At 35.3% G+C, this 14,262-nt stretch overlaps 1 protein-coding gene and 1 pseudogene across 2 annotated transcripts in view; both read right to left on the bottom strand.

Annotated features, from left to right (window-relative positions):
- BCAP29 (B cell receptor associated protein 29) overlaps positions 1-14,262 on the bottom strand; it is a 52,446-nt gene that overhangs the window by 26,445 nt on the left and 11,739 nt on the right. For both annotated transcript variants that reach the window (XM_038562704.1, XM_038562705.1), the window contains exon 6: positions 9,132-9,240. In XM_038562704.1, coding sequence (XP_038418632.1) covers positions 9,132-9,240 — 109 coding nt within the window. The remainder of the gene's footprint in view (positions 1-9,131; positions 9,241-14,262) is intronic.
- On the bottom strand, positions 1,569-1,650 carry LOC119864326 (annotated as a pseudogene).

Consider the following 14,262-nt stretch of genomic DNA (forward strand, 5'->3'; position numbering starts at 1 on the left):
GATGGGTTGATCTGAGGCTCTGGGTGGAGTTTCACATGGAAATGCCACCACTGGGCAACTTCTAAAGCAAAAACTCCTCTTTTTGCTAAAGGTTTTATGTTTAAGTAATCTCTATATCTAATGTGGGGCTAGAACTCACAACACTGAGATCAAGAGTCACATGCTCTACCGAGTCAGCCAGGCACCCCTAAAGCAAAAACTCTAGCTCCAGCTTTGAAAGCAAAACCAAATCCATCTATCTCATGGTGTTCATCACCCGGAAACATGGGCATTTAAGATACACTGGGCCCAACTAATATCTTTCCAAGACACCCATAGGAAAGAACAGAGCTATTATTTTACTTTGGTTTTGTAAACCAACCCCAGATTTAATTAGCAAATGAACAACTCAAACATCTAACACTGCATGTTGTATGACTGATAAGACTCTGAAAGGTCTTCTTCTCTTTTTCAACTTAGAAGCCCATGAAAGACTTTACCTTAAACTTGGCTGCCTTTTCATTATGATATACACAAAAGGCAATAGTACATGAATTTGGAAAGTAAGATACTGTCAGAAAAATTATCCCTCAACTTGAGGAAAATGTTTTAAGTTGGTTTTGACGAAAATTTTTTTAGGTTGAAAATTGATGTATAAACTTCTCTTTTTTGCTTCAGTCATTCCTTAACTTGGAAACCTTTCTGATAGAAATAATAATAACAGCAATAATGGCAAAATCTAGTGATTTGTTAAATTTGAACACAGACCAGGCAGTGGGCTGTGTGCTTTATATGCAATGACTCCATGAAGAACTACAGCTGAGAATAAGTACCTTCCCCCAAAGTCCCAGAGAGGCTGTTACACAAAAGCTGGTCTCAAATATGGGCTGAGTAACTTTAAACTCTGCATTTCCAAATAGCAGTAAACAAGCCGTGAAAGAGAATTCTTTTTTTTTTTTTTTTTTTTTTTTTTTTTTGAGAATTCTTAAATAAAGACACTTGCACACTTGAGAGTTATTTATCTTTCTTCTCTATCTAAATCTCTGCCCACAATTATTTGGTAAAAGACTGTTTCTGGCTATTTTCTCGCTAAAAACCTGCTGCTACCTCTGGACTTACTTTAGAATGGTGGACTTGTAAGCATGGTACTCATGGCCCCCAGATCTTGATTCAGATTGTCTGCTCACCTCATCATGCCCACTCCATAAACCCAGCCATCAACCATCCACTTAGGCATAACGGCCTTTCTCCTTGGATCATGTGCGTTCTGGAGACTAGGGGAAGATATGGCCATTTCTGCTTCTGAAATCTCTCTCAACCTTGAGACCAAGATCCAATGATACCTCCCCCATGAAATGTTCCTCAGCCCTTCCAGTAAGAATCAATCACTTTCTCCTCTGTTCTACCACAGTCCTTTGTGTTCTACCTTAAGTTCAGTTATCATCCCTTGCGCCTCACATTCTTATTATTAGTGAATCTATTTTTCTCACTAGAGATTCTTGAAGACTGGGATGACAGTGTATTCACCTTGGTACCTCTCCCAGCATACAGCACGATACTTTGTATATGGCAGGTACACGTAAAAGTTCCTAAATGGGAAAAGTTTTCAATTAGCAATAATTGTGCCTTGGATAAACCTCATTGGCTCTGATACTGCTACTGCACAAAGCTAAAAGTTCATAATTGGAAGGGAGCAAGGTCTCCATGCTGATAAAATCCCTTTAATATGTAACCCTGCAGGAACATGTGGCCATCTGCAGAATCCCAAACCCTAGCACCTGAGCCTATAGAAACTGTTGAGGGGTTATTTGCTTCTTGAAGGTTGTGGGGACTTCTATAAAGCAGAAGAACATGCTATTAATCTAACATAGAGGACAAAGCCAGTTCCAAGAAAATCACTGATGATTTCTTAAAATGAAATCCAAACCTTCAGAAGTGTTGGGTAAATAAAAATTGACCTCAATAGAAATCTCCTGCCAATAATTGAGAAGAAGATGAAATTATTAGATGGGGGAGAAAGAAGTGAAGGAAAATACTATTGGTTTTCAAGCTTGGAAGAAAAGATCAAATTGCAGCAATCTGTGAGGTAGTCCAGGGAGAGAGGAAGGAACATGGCTGAGCAATCGTCTTTGCTTCCCAAGGTTCAGATTCCTCATATACCCTAACTTCCCCCAACTCATGTTTGCCACACACTTTTCACTCTGTTCCTTCTTGCAATTTAAGAAAAATGTCTTTCAAAGATTTTTTTTAAAGATTTATTTAGGGGATCCCTGGGTGGCTCAGCAGTTTAGTGCCTGCCTTTGGCCCAGGATGTGATACTAGAGACCTGGGATCGAGTCCCACATCGGGCTCCCTGCATGGAGCCTGCTTCTCCCTCTGCCTGTGTCTCTGCTTCTCTCTGTGTGTCTCTGGTGAATAAATAAATAAAATCTTAAAAAAAAAAAGATTTATTTATCTGAGAGAGAGAGACAAGACACACACACAGAGCATGCGTGTACAAAGGGAGGGGCAGAGGAAAAGGGGGAGAGAGAATCCTCAAGTAGACTCCTCACTGAGTGTGGAGCCTGATGCGGGGCTTGATCTCACGAGCCAGAGATAATAACCCAAGCTGAAACCAAGAGTCAGATGTTCAACTGACTGAGCCACCCAAGTGCCCCTCAAACATATTTTAAAATTTTAGAAGAAAATTTTATAATTACACTTAGCATTTTGAATTATAAATACCTTCTTGGTCATCAGCAGGCTTCATATTATTAATACACATTGGAAAGCTGAGGTGTTTGCCTGGAATCCAGGGGATCTCTACTACTAGCTGAATGACCGAGAATTAGAGGCCAGAGGTGAATCGTTATCAGGTAGAAAGAACCTCTGATGATTCTTCTCAGCCAAAGCCTCAAATGTTGGTAAGTGCCAGCATTCTTTTTTTTTTTTTTTAATTTTATTTATTTATTCATGATAGTCACAGAGAGCGAGAGAGAGGCAGAGACACAGGCAGAGGGAGAAGCAGGTTCCATGCAGGGAGCCCGACGTGGGATTCGATCCCGAGTCTCCAGGATCGCGCCCTGGGCCAAAGGCAGGCGCCAAACCGCTGTGCCACCCAGGGATCCCTAAGTGCCAGCATTCTGTGTTCAGAGCTCTCCCTCCTCTCTCAACAGTCTTCCTTGACATTCCCATTAAATCCTTGATTTAATTGCCAGAGTTATCCATATGTATGATGGCTTAGACTCCAGCTTGAGATGACCTTTCTTGTAAGTTTTGAGTTTGTATTTCCACCTGTTCTTTGGGAATTTTCACTAGGATATCCCGATGGCCCCCCAAACTCAGCATATTTATAACCACAGTTATTTTATTTGCTTTCCCTTTCCCAATAAAAGGAGACACCCCATATCTCCTTTGGTCTTAATCTAGGTTAAAAGCACAACCTACCTAGTCAATCAAATTAGAAACCTGGAGTCGTCTTAAATTTCTACTTTCCCTCATTCCCCTAATCTTGTTGGGGCTGCCTGCCTCCTAAAAATCTCTCTCATGATAAAATTTTATGACTCTGAGTACAGAAAGAAGGTTCCACAGTTTCCAGAAGGCAAAACAAAACAAAACAAGACATATACAAAAAGAATCTGGGGCTGGAATGACTCTGGCCATGTTAACATAAACAACACAAGCAAGAAGATAATGGAGCACTGCATTCAAATTTCTGAGGTTAAACATTTTTCAATGAAGGGTGAGGCTAAAATAATGATAGTTGTTTTCAGAAAATATAGATTTCCAAACATTCACGGCTTCAGATTGTTTACCTTTCATGTACTCTTCTCCTCAGAAGCTATTAGATTGTATGTTCCACCAAATGGAGAGAGTAAATAAAAAGTGGAAAACATGGAATTCAGGAAAGAAGGTATCGGCACAGGAAAGAGGCAAGGGGGTTTGCATAATGATGAATAGCAGATACATGGTCATAATAATATGTCGTAAGAAAAAATAGGATATGCTTATATTGGGAGTGATGGAGGATGGGAAATGTGTCTGAGGGGCTTGGCAAGACAAGAGAGCTAAGTTCTTCTCTTCCATGTAAGGAAGTCAAAGATAAAATCCCACATACTGAAAGATCAAAAAAACAGCTACCCAAACATTACACTTGGAAATCTGGAGATGAACATCAGAAGAAACAGCTAAATGAATTGCAAGTAGCTGTTTTTGGGGATGGGTCTCAGGGAACTGCGGTTTTTCACTGTAAGTCTTGTAGTACTTTTGACTTTTAGTATTCATGTACATGAAAACTCTGGTACAATAAAAAAAAAATTAGGTACCATTTAAGCATGATAATGACTACTTTGTGTTCTAATTCCATAAGAAAAGATTCTTGGAGAGAAATGCTCTAAAGATCTTGTCTTACTTTTTATTTCCCCAATATTTATAATGAAAAGAACATGCTGATTTCTTTGCTTAAATTATTACTTCGCTCCTACAGTTTTATTATTGCATATCAGTATTCCAATAGATATTCTAAGCAAACAACTACACTATAACCTAGCGAGAAATGATTATGTCTCACCCAAGAGAGTTAAGATTTGTAGACCCATTCCATATAACACACTTGGGCTATGAGCTAATAGGTGGATAAAACATGCCAGGCCCTGTCCTAATGATTCTAAGCCTACATGAAACATTTCTCTCCTGTGAGGAATATGGCTTCATTAACCACCTGCTGAAGTTCAGTTTGGAAGAAAGGTAACTTACGGTGAAAAATTTTCTCTCATGAAAAATAAACACAATTTTAAGGGTCAAAAAGCCACAGTGAAAATAGTTCATGATGATCACTTTGCTTAATTATATTATTTGGAGATACACAGACATTAAAGGTTAACTAATCTATTCCCTCATTTTACAGAAAACTGTGGCCTAAAAAAGTTTAGTGACTTGACTAAAATGACCCAGTCTATCTTCAGATTTTGCAAGGTGATCTATGTCACTTAGCAAAGGTTAAACAACTAATATGCAATATTTACTCTCAAAGTAAAGTTGGGAATAGAGTCAATCACTTGTAATTCAAGTAAAAAAAAATAAGAATGCTATAGATTACCTTGATTTTTGGAAGAGAGCTTTTTTGTGTGTGTGTGTGTGTGATCCTTTTCACTGTACACATAAAAGAAATCCATTACAGAAAATAATTTCGATTACAGAAAAAAAACTGCTATTAAGAGTTTGGTGCAATTTTTTTTGCTTGATTAATATACTATAAATTAGATATTGCTTATTGTCACATTCATCAAACTCTTCTATTATTTTTTAATATAGACTTTTCTTCAGTTATTAAGAGAAGGGAAGGAGATGGCAAAAACCTAGAAACTGGGGGATCCCTGAGTGGCTCAAGTGGTTTAGCACCTGCCTTCAACCCGGGGCATGATCCTGGAGTCCTGTGATCAAGTCCCGGGATCGAGTTCCGGGATAGAGTTCCAGGATCGAGTCCTGCATCGGGCTCCCCACATGGAGCCTGCTTCTCCCTCTGCCCGTGTCTCTGTCTCTCTCTGTGTCTCTCATGAATAAATAAATAAAATCTTAAAAAAAAAAAAAAAAACTAGAAACTTCCATATGTATAAAGAGGAGGAGAAATTTGAATTTCTTATTCAAATTACAAAAGCTCATTAAAAGGCAATAAAGCAAAAATATGACCAAAACTAATATATATTTTTTAAGTATTAACAATTTTAAAATAAGGCTATGGCTTTGATATAGCTACAAATTAAAGCTAGTTCATACCTACAACTTTCAACTATAAAACATGCTTAGGTTAGACTTTGAGAATTTATTTTTATATAAATAGATGGTTCAAATAATTAATTGGTAAGGAATTAGAAAGCCCTCAGTTTTATTTATTTACTTTTATTTTCATTTTTTTTTTTAAGTAGGCTCCATGCCCAGGATGGAGCCCAGTGTGGGGGGCCTGAACTCATGACCCTGAGTTCAAGAATCGCAGGCTTACTGACTGAGCCAGCAGGTACCCTGAAACTCAATTACTTTTTTTTAAAATTTTTTATTAATGACATTTTTTGTTTCGTTTCATTTTATTTAAGTAAACTCTATACTCCACATCAGGCTTGAGCTCATGATCCTGAGATCAAGAGTCACATATTCTTCTAACAGTGCCAAGCTGGCCCCCACTCTTAAAATCATACCTACTTTACCATAGCCTGCATGCAGGCAATGACTAAATGGTATGTGTTTCCTCTAGTTGATATATATTGAGAAGGTATTTATTTATAAGCAGAGATGCCAAGAAGATATTTATTTGTAAGAATAAAAGCCAGTAGCTATCCTGGGGGACTCCTCCTCTGAAGTCAATCTTCTTGTACATCATAAGGTTTTCCACCACATACAAGATCTGTTTTTATTATGAGAACTTCTAAGTTTATTATTATAAGAGCTTTGTAAATTCTTCAAAGCTTATGCTCTTATTTTTCGTGGCAGTGCCCTTTCCCAATTACTCCACATATGGGGATATCAGAGTTATTGTTAAACAGATCATTAAAGATGACAGACCAGGTCCTTATACCTGACTAAGTTAGCCCTGAGTATAAATTAGGTGCTTTGGGACACGCATGCTCTCTTTGGATCACTAGGGTCATATTACTGCACTGAAGCACAGACAATTTACTAACTCTGGTCCAAATCTGAACTGGTGATTAAAAACTGATGGTGTTTGACACTAATAGAGTGTTCTTAATACCTGTGTTCAGAACACTGCTTTTCCAATTTGAGGCTAACCAGTTTAAATAAACATTTGTATTTATGCTTTATCTCCACTATTATACTTTGGAGAAAATGTTTCACTTAGATTAAACGAACACCAAGGATAAGAAAATTCATAATGAAATACTCTATTTGCCTCCATTAAGAGACAAATGATACTGCTTTTCTACTCAATTTTCAAATATAAAAGAACTTTCTGAAACATTTTTAAAGTACTGTCAGCCTTAATATCCTCAATGTTGAGAAATCAATGACTATTTTTGAATGGTAATAGGCACAAAGAATTGTGCTACTGAATTCATCTGAATATCTTGCACTATTAATTTATGTAATTTCTTAGTTTTTGCCTTAATAAACTTGACTGGAATATATCAAGAGAACATAGCCAAAGATATACCTCCTTTAGAAATGGAACTCTGATCTTTTCAAGGTCGTTAATACTGTTATGTGAAATAATAATTTTGGGTACATAAAATGTGTTCATAAAATATTGCACATCTTGCAGAAACCTATCAGGACATACTCAAACAGGTAAAATCTGCTTTTACCTCAACACTGATTCACTCTGAAAGTAGGTTTGCAGTCTACACTTTAAACACAGAAGCTGGTATCTCTTGCTATCAGATTATAAACACAATGTCTATATTATCAAAGAGTTCATCTACTGCAAACATCTGAATTGTCCGTTACAGAAATATTGAGTTTCTTTATATTACTCTAAAATATAAGGTTTAGAGTTATATTTCAGACTTATAAAGTCAAAGCTCAAAATATCTCAGCATTGGATTTTTGAAAGGCAAAAGGAAAAGAAATTAAACTGCTCAAAGTTAAGACAGGTATGGTGTGGCAAACAAACCTATTGTCTGTTTTATATTTTTGTACCACTCTTCTCACATTAAAAGAGGGATCCATGCCATGGCAGGCATGAAAAAAAGCAAGATTTGAAACAATTTTTTTTTACACTAATTAAAGGCGTTTTGGAAATAGTCCCTTGCGTTCTTCAAAAAAGTTAGCAGCAATACTTTATGTTGGGTAAAAAAAAGAACACTGCTTCTCTTCTTAAATGTCCAATGTAGAGGGTGGTGATTACTAAATTTATTTTCATATAAATGTTAAAACTTCTTGATCATGTTCCAAATCTTTTGTAAAAGAAGCAACTGTACCAACAATGAATTTGGGGCTATACTACACCAACCACATAATACACTATCTTGTCTAGAAGAGTAACTTATTTTTTAACTTACTGCCTCTAAACTAATCTTTTCTTCACTCTAAGAAGCAGGAAGTTAAAGAATTTTATATCATATGAAATATCCTATGGATTTTCGTTTTGTTTTTACAGAATCATCTTTTATCTTTGGGCTTTCCATATCAAATTCAAATTCATCTTGATGAAGTAAACTCTATCCAAATATTGTAAATAGATAATCAATAAAGCAAGTTATACTATAAAAAGCTTTTATTAAGCTGAGATCTATTTAAAAAAAAAACAACTTAGAAATGGTCTAAAGTAGGTCCTTGATTTATTCACTGAACATTCACCAATTTACCTCCAACATAAAGTAGTGGAAGAAATTTGAAATTGGGTCCATGCATTAATCATTACCTTAACTCTGGCTGGCTGAGAGATCTCCCATTGTCTGGACAACATCAAGGAATATCTGTTACATGCAGGGATATTGCCCAGAGGTCAAGCCCAAATTTTTACTCCGAGTTTCCTGAGATGACGCTGGACTTGGGGTACCTACTTTTCTGTGTTATGTGGCTATAAGTAATAAGAATTTTTTCTTTGATGATGAAGAAAATACTATCAGAATTATTTCTTAAAAAAAAAAAAAAAAAAAAAAAAAGAAAAAATAGCTGCCTTCCCAAGTCCTGACTGCAATGTATTTTAGAATAAGCCGTTCAAATTGTCATCTGGCATCCCAGATTGTTGCTTACTCTAAACTATCCACCTCTTTTCAGGGAATGCTTTCCTTATATCTGGCAGGTAGGAAATATTAGAGCTTGAGATAAACAATATATTTTCCTGTAACCAAAACTGTCCCCCTGCGGTTGCTTCTTTCAAAAAAGCGATATACTATGATGGAAAAATGTGATTCATTTTCCAAAAATGTGTTTACAAGCAACTTTTTAGGAACATAGCTCTTTTGCTAAGGCAGGAACATCTGTATTTACAACACAGATCTGAAACACCTACTTGTTTTTCTGTATAACAGAGCATGTTTCTCTTGGCCAAAACCATGTTTTATCTTCATATTTGAGCAGGAATTTATAAATAGGTCACTCTTGGTATTTTAGCCAGAAGAACATTGAGCCATTAGTTTTGTTTTAGGGAAAACAATGAAGTGTAACCGCAAAAAATATCATGCTACTCTTTCTACTTCCGCACATGCACATGAAATTACCTTCTGAAGTCTTCTTTAATTCAGTTTTCAGTTTTTCCTGGTCTTCTACTAGTTTTTTATTTTCTGTTTCCAAAATGTGTTCCTCTTCCTTGACATAGCTTTTCAAGAGCTGTCAGAAAAGAATTACAGAAAGAAGTAAGCTTAGGCTGAAAATGACCACATATTATTTCAGGAAATAGGCTGAATAACATATTTAAAATTATTGGTCTTTATTTGAATCTTTGTCCTTTTAGCATTTTATAATTTTCTATAATATACTTTTGCTGATAGAAAGGTGAATATTTGGCAAACAAAAAGATTTCTTCTCACTAAGGTTGAAATCTCTAAAATGAAAGTAAGAGTTCTTGGTTGGGCTATAATTAAAATTATGTTTTGAGGGGCACCTAGGTGGCTGAGCTGGTTAAGCTTCTGCCTTTGGCTCAGGTCAAGATCCCGGGGTCTGGGATTGAGCCCTAAGTTAGACTCTTGATGAGAAGAGAGCCTGCTTCTCCCTTTCCCGCTCCTCCTGCTTGTGTTTGTTCTATGTCAAATAAATAAAATCTTTAAAAAAAAACTGTGTTTTCAGAAAGTATTTATGTAAGTAATATGAATGTCTTTTTCTCCATTAAGTATGTGATATAAATCTAAGGAAAAAAACAGTTCTGAGGATATTAATTGGTAAGCCATTATGTATGTTCCAATTACAGAGCTGTCTACTTAGACTATTTTTATGCAAACCAATCTGTAATATATATATATGTATGTGTGTGTGTGTGTATATATATATATATACATATATATATTATATATATAATGTCAGGGTGGAGATGGGCAAGTGTAAAATGACAGGGCCATCTCTATGCTTGGAAAATTGTACCTATTTTTGAATAGTCATTGAATAGTTTCCAAATTACTTTTATTCAGTTAATCTTTTACAATGTTTTTTATATTTTGAAATCTACGTGGGCTTTTACAGCAATGTTTTTTATATGTTTATAGATCATCTTTTCTAGGTAAGAAAAATTGACCGCAATAATAAAATATTTGACTGAAATTAAAATATTTGTGGAGTAAAAATTTCATACTCTGTCTAGAAGGAAACCATCATAGTTAATAGAATTAAGAGGCTTACTTATGTTAGAGAAATTTTAAGATATTTAAGTTACCAAGAAAGACAAATTAATGTCTGAAAAACAGAGCATGTAGACACTGGTACTGGTTATTTGAGCAAATAAAGTGGCAGCAACTTGATATTGACAACTTCCACAGGTGAAAAAAAAGCAGCTCAGGATAATTTTAAACCAAGTGATGGAAAAGGATTTCTGCTGCAGGGTAATTCCTTTTTTTTTTTTTTTTAAATATTTGTTTTATTTAAATTCAATTAATTAACATATAGTGTATTATTAGTTTCAGGTGTAATTCTTTTTTCTGATGTAAGCTGGTACATCCATCAAACAAAACTCACAAAGTTCTACTAAGCATGGGCTACATACAAATACATTACAATTTTTTAAATTAGGTGATAATAACGGATAAAAATGCAAGAGAAACATGGTCTCTGCTCTCATGTGACTTCAATGTAGTGGAAAGGATGAGACAAAAGCATAAAAACTGTAGCCTAAGATCAAATACAGTACTATTATGTTAGAACAGAGATTAGGCAGCTCAGAAGGAGGAATTAAAGCTCTAATGATATATTATATGACTGCAAAGAATTTTTTTAGGAGACAAAAAAACCAAACTACATACTTTAGTTGAAGGAGCCTCCTATCTTCAAAATTAAAAAAGAAAAAATCCTAAAGAGTAGAAATAAGAATTTTTTCCAAATCTATATAAATTTGTTGCCTATTTTATGTTCAAAATAATCCAACCAGTTACTTTACTGAATTCGGTTCACACAGTCTCCAGTGATTACCCAAATTGGAAGAGAACCACTGAGTTGCAGGAATGTTTATACTGACTGCTTGAATTATTATGCCATTGAGTTGGAAAAGTTGGATTTGTGTTGGTCTTGTAAATAAGCTTTCATTATTGCACCTGCAAACTTGTCCAAATTTATTATGTATGACTTGATGCTGGAGAAAGACCAAGAGCCCTGGAACTGAAATTCAATAGCTACTAGCTGCAATAATGTATGTGTTTACTAGCCCACCCATCTTATACCACCCTGGTAATTGGCTGGGAAAAAAAAAAAAAACTAGTAAGAAGTAAAGTTCTGTCACTGTTGTTATTTTAAAGCAGTTAAATTAAAAGTTAATTGGTCTTTCCTAATTATTTCATCACCTGAATATCAGAACAGAAAGGGGTACCAGGTACCATCTATACATCATCTTATAAGACAGCATACACAGGGCATGAAACAATGTGGTTAAGAGTGTGGATACTAAAGCCAGGCTGCTGGGATTCAAATTTTAGTTCTGTCATTAATTGAATGGTTCTGTGCAAGTCACTTAACCTTTTGCGCTTCCATTCCCCCGTATATAAAATAAGATAATAGCAGTACCAATCTCATCGTGCTGTCGCAAGAATTAAAAGTTAATACTTTACTGTGACGGATCTGAAGCAGTACCTAGCATAGTGTTAGCTAGCTATTATTTATAACAGTTGAGAACATGTGAGGTGACTTGCCCCAGGTCACAATGCTAATTACTGATAGAGTTAGGACTAGCACCTAAGTCTCTTGGATCTAAGGATAAAACTGCTTAGATATGGTATCTCTGGTACAGAATAAAGAGTTGTTTCAGCAATTTTATCTTTCCTTAGATAATACTTCAAAATCTACATGAAATGTCTAAAACAGAAGTCATATTTGATATTCTGACCTCTGGCTTTTCTTTGTCAATTAGGTCCACTTTGGGCACTGACAGTATTTGTGTGCAGCTCACAAACTTTCTCCTTACAGCATACTGGTTTTAGCTCAGTGTATCTACGCGTCTCTCACGATCTGGGGCCAATGAGGTCACAGATATACAGGAAGCAGGGAACCAGGACAGGATGGAATCAAAGGGGAGGAAAACAAAAACAAAAATGAAAAAAAGGGGAGAAATTGCTGGGGAATCAAAGAATCAGTGGTCATGAAATAAATTTCCCTGCAATGGTAACTTGTGGAAACAATTGTAAAAGAAAAGTTCTAAAAATATTTTGAGGAAGGTGCTTTTTTTGAAGGACAAGACTAATTTAAGTATGCTAAATATAGTGTATACGAAAAAAATAATTGTACCAAAATTTGATAAAAACACTTTCCAGGGATCCCTGGGTGGCGCAGCGGTTTGGCGCCTGCCCTTGGCCCGGGGCGTGATCCTGGAGACCCGGGATCGAATCCCACATTGGGCTCCCGGTGCATGGAGCCTGCTTCTTCCTCTGCCTGTGTCTCTGCCTCTCTCTCTCTCTGTGACTATCATAAATAAATAAAAATTTAAAAAAATTAAAAAAAACCAAAACACTTTCCATTTTCTTAAAGCTGATGAGTAAAAGGAAAACAACTAAAAAATAAAGAAGAAAAAAGCAGTGCTCTCTTAGTAGTTAGAACTCATTACTCTAACATGATAGGCATAATTTTATTTATTTTTTATTCATTTAAATTCAATTTGCCAACATATAGTATGTTGCTCATCTCAGTGCTCATCTCATCATGGATGGGCATAATTTTAAATCAAGATAGGTACATAGTAAGTTTACAAATATGAGGCTCTGTGCTTTTGAGTTCAGCTGTTATATATTAATCAAAGCTTTGAGGGTTTTGTTTTTTTTACTTTTACCATTTTGATGTAAGATTAAAGGATAGAAAATGAAGCAAGTAATATTGAGGTACAAAATAAGGCTGATTTCATTACTAAGACATTCCAAAAAAGCAAAGATGATTTATTGCCTATTTTTGAATATGGAAATATCAAGAGCTTGATTTTCCAGACCTGTATTTACTACAAAGGGAAATTTACATGACATTTATGGATCAGTGCCTTTTCAAAATAGAACAAAACAAAGTAAAAAACAAAGTGGTGCTGATTCTCTAAAAGTTTCCTTAAAAGTTGGTGTTTACAATCCCCTCAAAGAAATGTTTGAGTGCTTTTTTATATGGAGAAAAGTCCTTTCTTTACCTTTTCGCTGCAGTGGAAAACAAGGCAGACATCATTAGAAATAAAACATAGGTTCTGAATAGGTGACCATTATACTAAACCACTGAACACATTTTTTTGTATGTGTTGAGTTTTGCCTTATTTGAAAGGTTCTGGAAAGCCTTCTATTATGTATTGGCTAATTCATTTAGAACAGATATAAGATAGTGCTTATAGTTCTTTCTATAAGAGGCTAGGCTCTAGGTCTAGGATAAATTTTTTAATCTCTATTGTTAAACCTGATACTTTTTACATAAATATAATTTGATATAATATTCAATTGATTATTTGTGCTTCAGGAATTTATAATAGGGAAATCATTTTGTTGTATTATTTTAGGAATGCTCTTTTAAGAAACTTTGTTTCACTTCTGAATGGTTCCATTGACATTTTCTTCTAGGAGGTAGAATTAGCAAAACTTAAGAGGCTTAATATGAACTGCAAATATCCAAGCTCTGACATCTAATTACTAAATTTTACACTGAAGAAAAAAAATACCCCAAATCATTTTGTAGCTATCATTTTCTCATCTGTTCTTTTTATTTATTTATTTTTTATTTATTTATTTTTTTTAATTTTATTTTATTTATTTATTTATGATAGTAACAGAGAGAGAGAGAGAGAGAGAGGCAGAGACACAGGCAGAGGGAGAAGCAGGCTCCATGCACCGGGAGCCCGACGTGGGATTCGATCCCGGGTCTCCAGGATCACGCCCTGGGCCAAAGGCAGGCGCCAAACCGCTGCACCACCCAGGGATCCCTGTTCTTTTTATTTAATAGGGAAAATATCAGTTCTTAACATACACTTTGCCTGAATGGCAGGGGAATTATAGCTTAGGGTTCTTAAAGGAGAATCAGCAGCATGGCGAAATTAAAGATTTAAAATTTTTTGTGCAGTCATCAATCTAGCATTAACTACTTTCCTCTGCTTCCTACAGAATGAATATTTAAAAGAAAAGAATTTAAAATCCAGGCTTAATAAATTATTATAAGAAATAATTTAACTGAAAAGAAAATGGAAACATAGAAACTTCTAAA

Source organism: Canis lupus, chromosome 18 (assembly GCF_011100685.1).
Source record: "Canis lupus familiaris isolate Mischka breed German Shepherd chromosome 18, alternate assembly UU_Cfam_GSD_1.0, whole genome shotgun sequence".
NCBI classification, from domain to species: domain Eukaryota; kingdom Metazoa; phylum Chordata; class Mammalia; order Carnivora; family Canidae; genus Canis; species Canis lupus.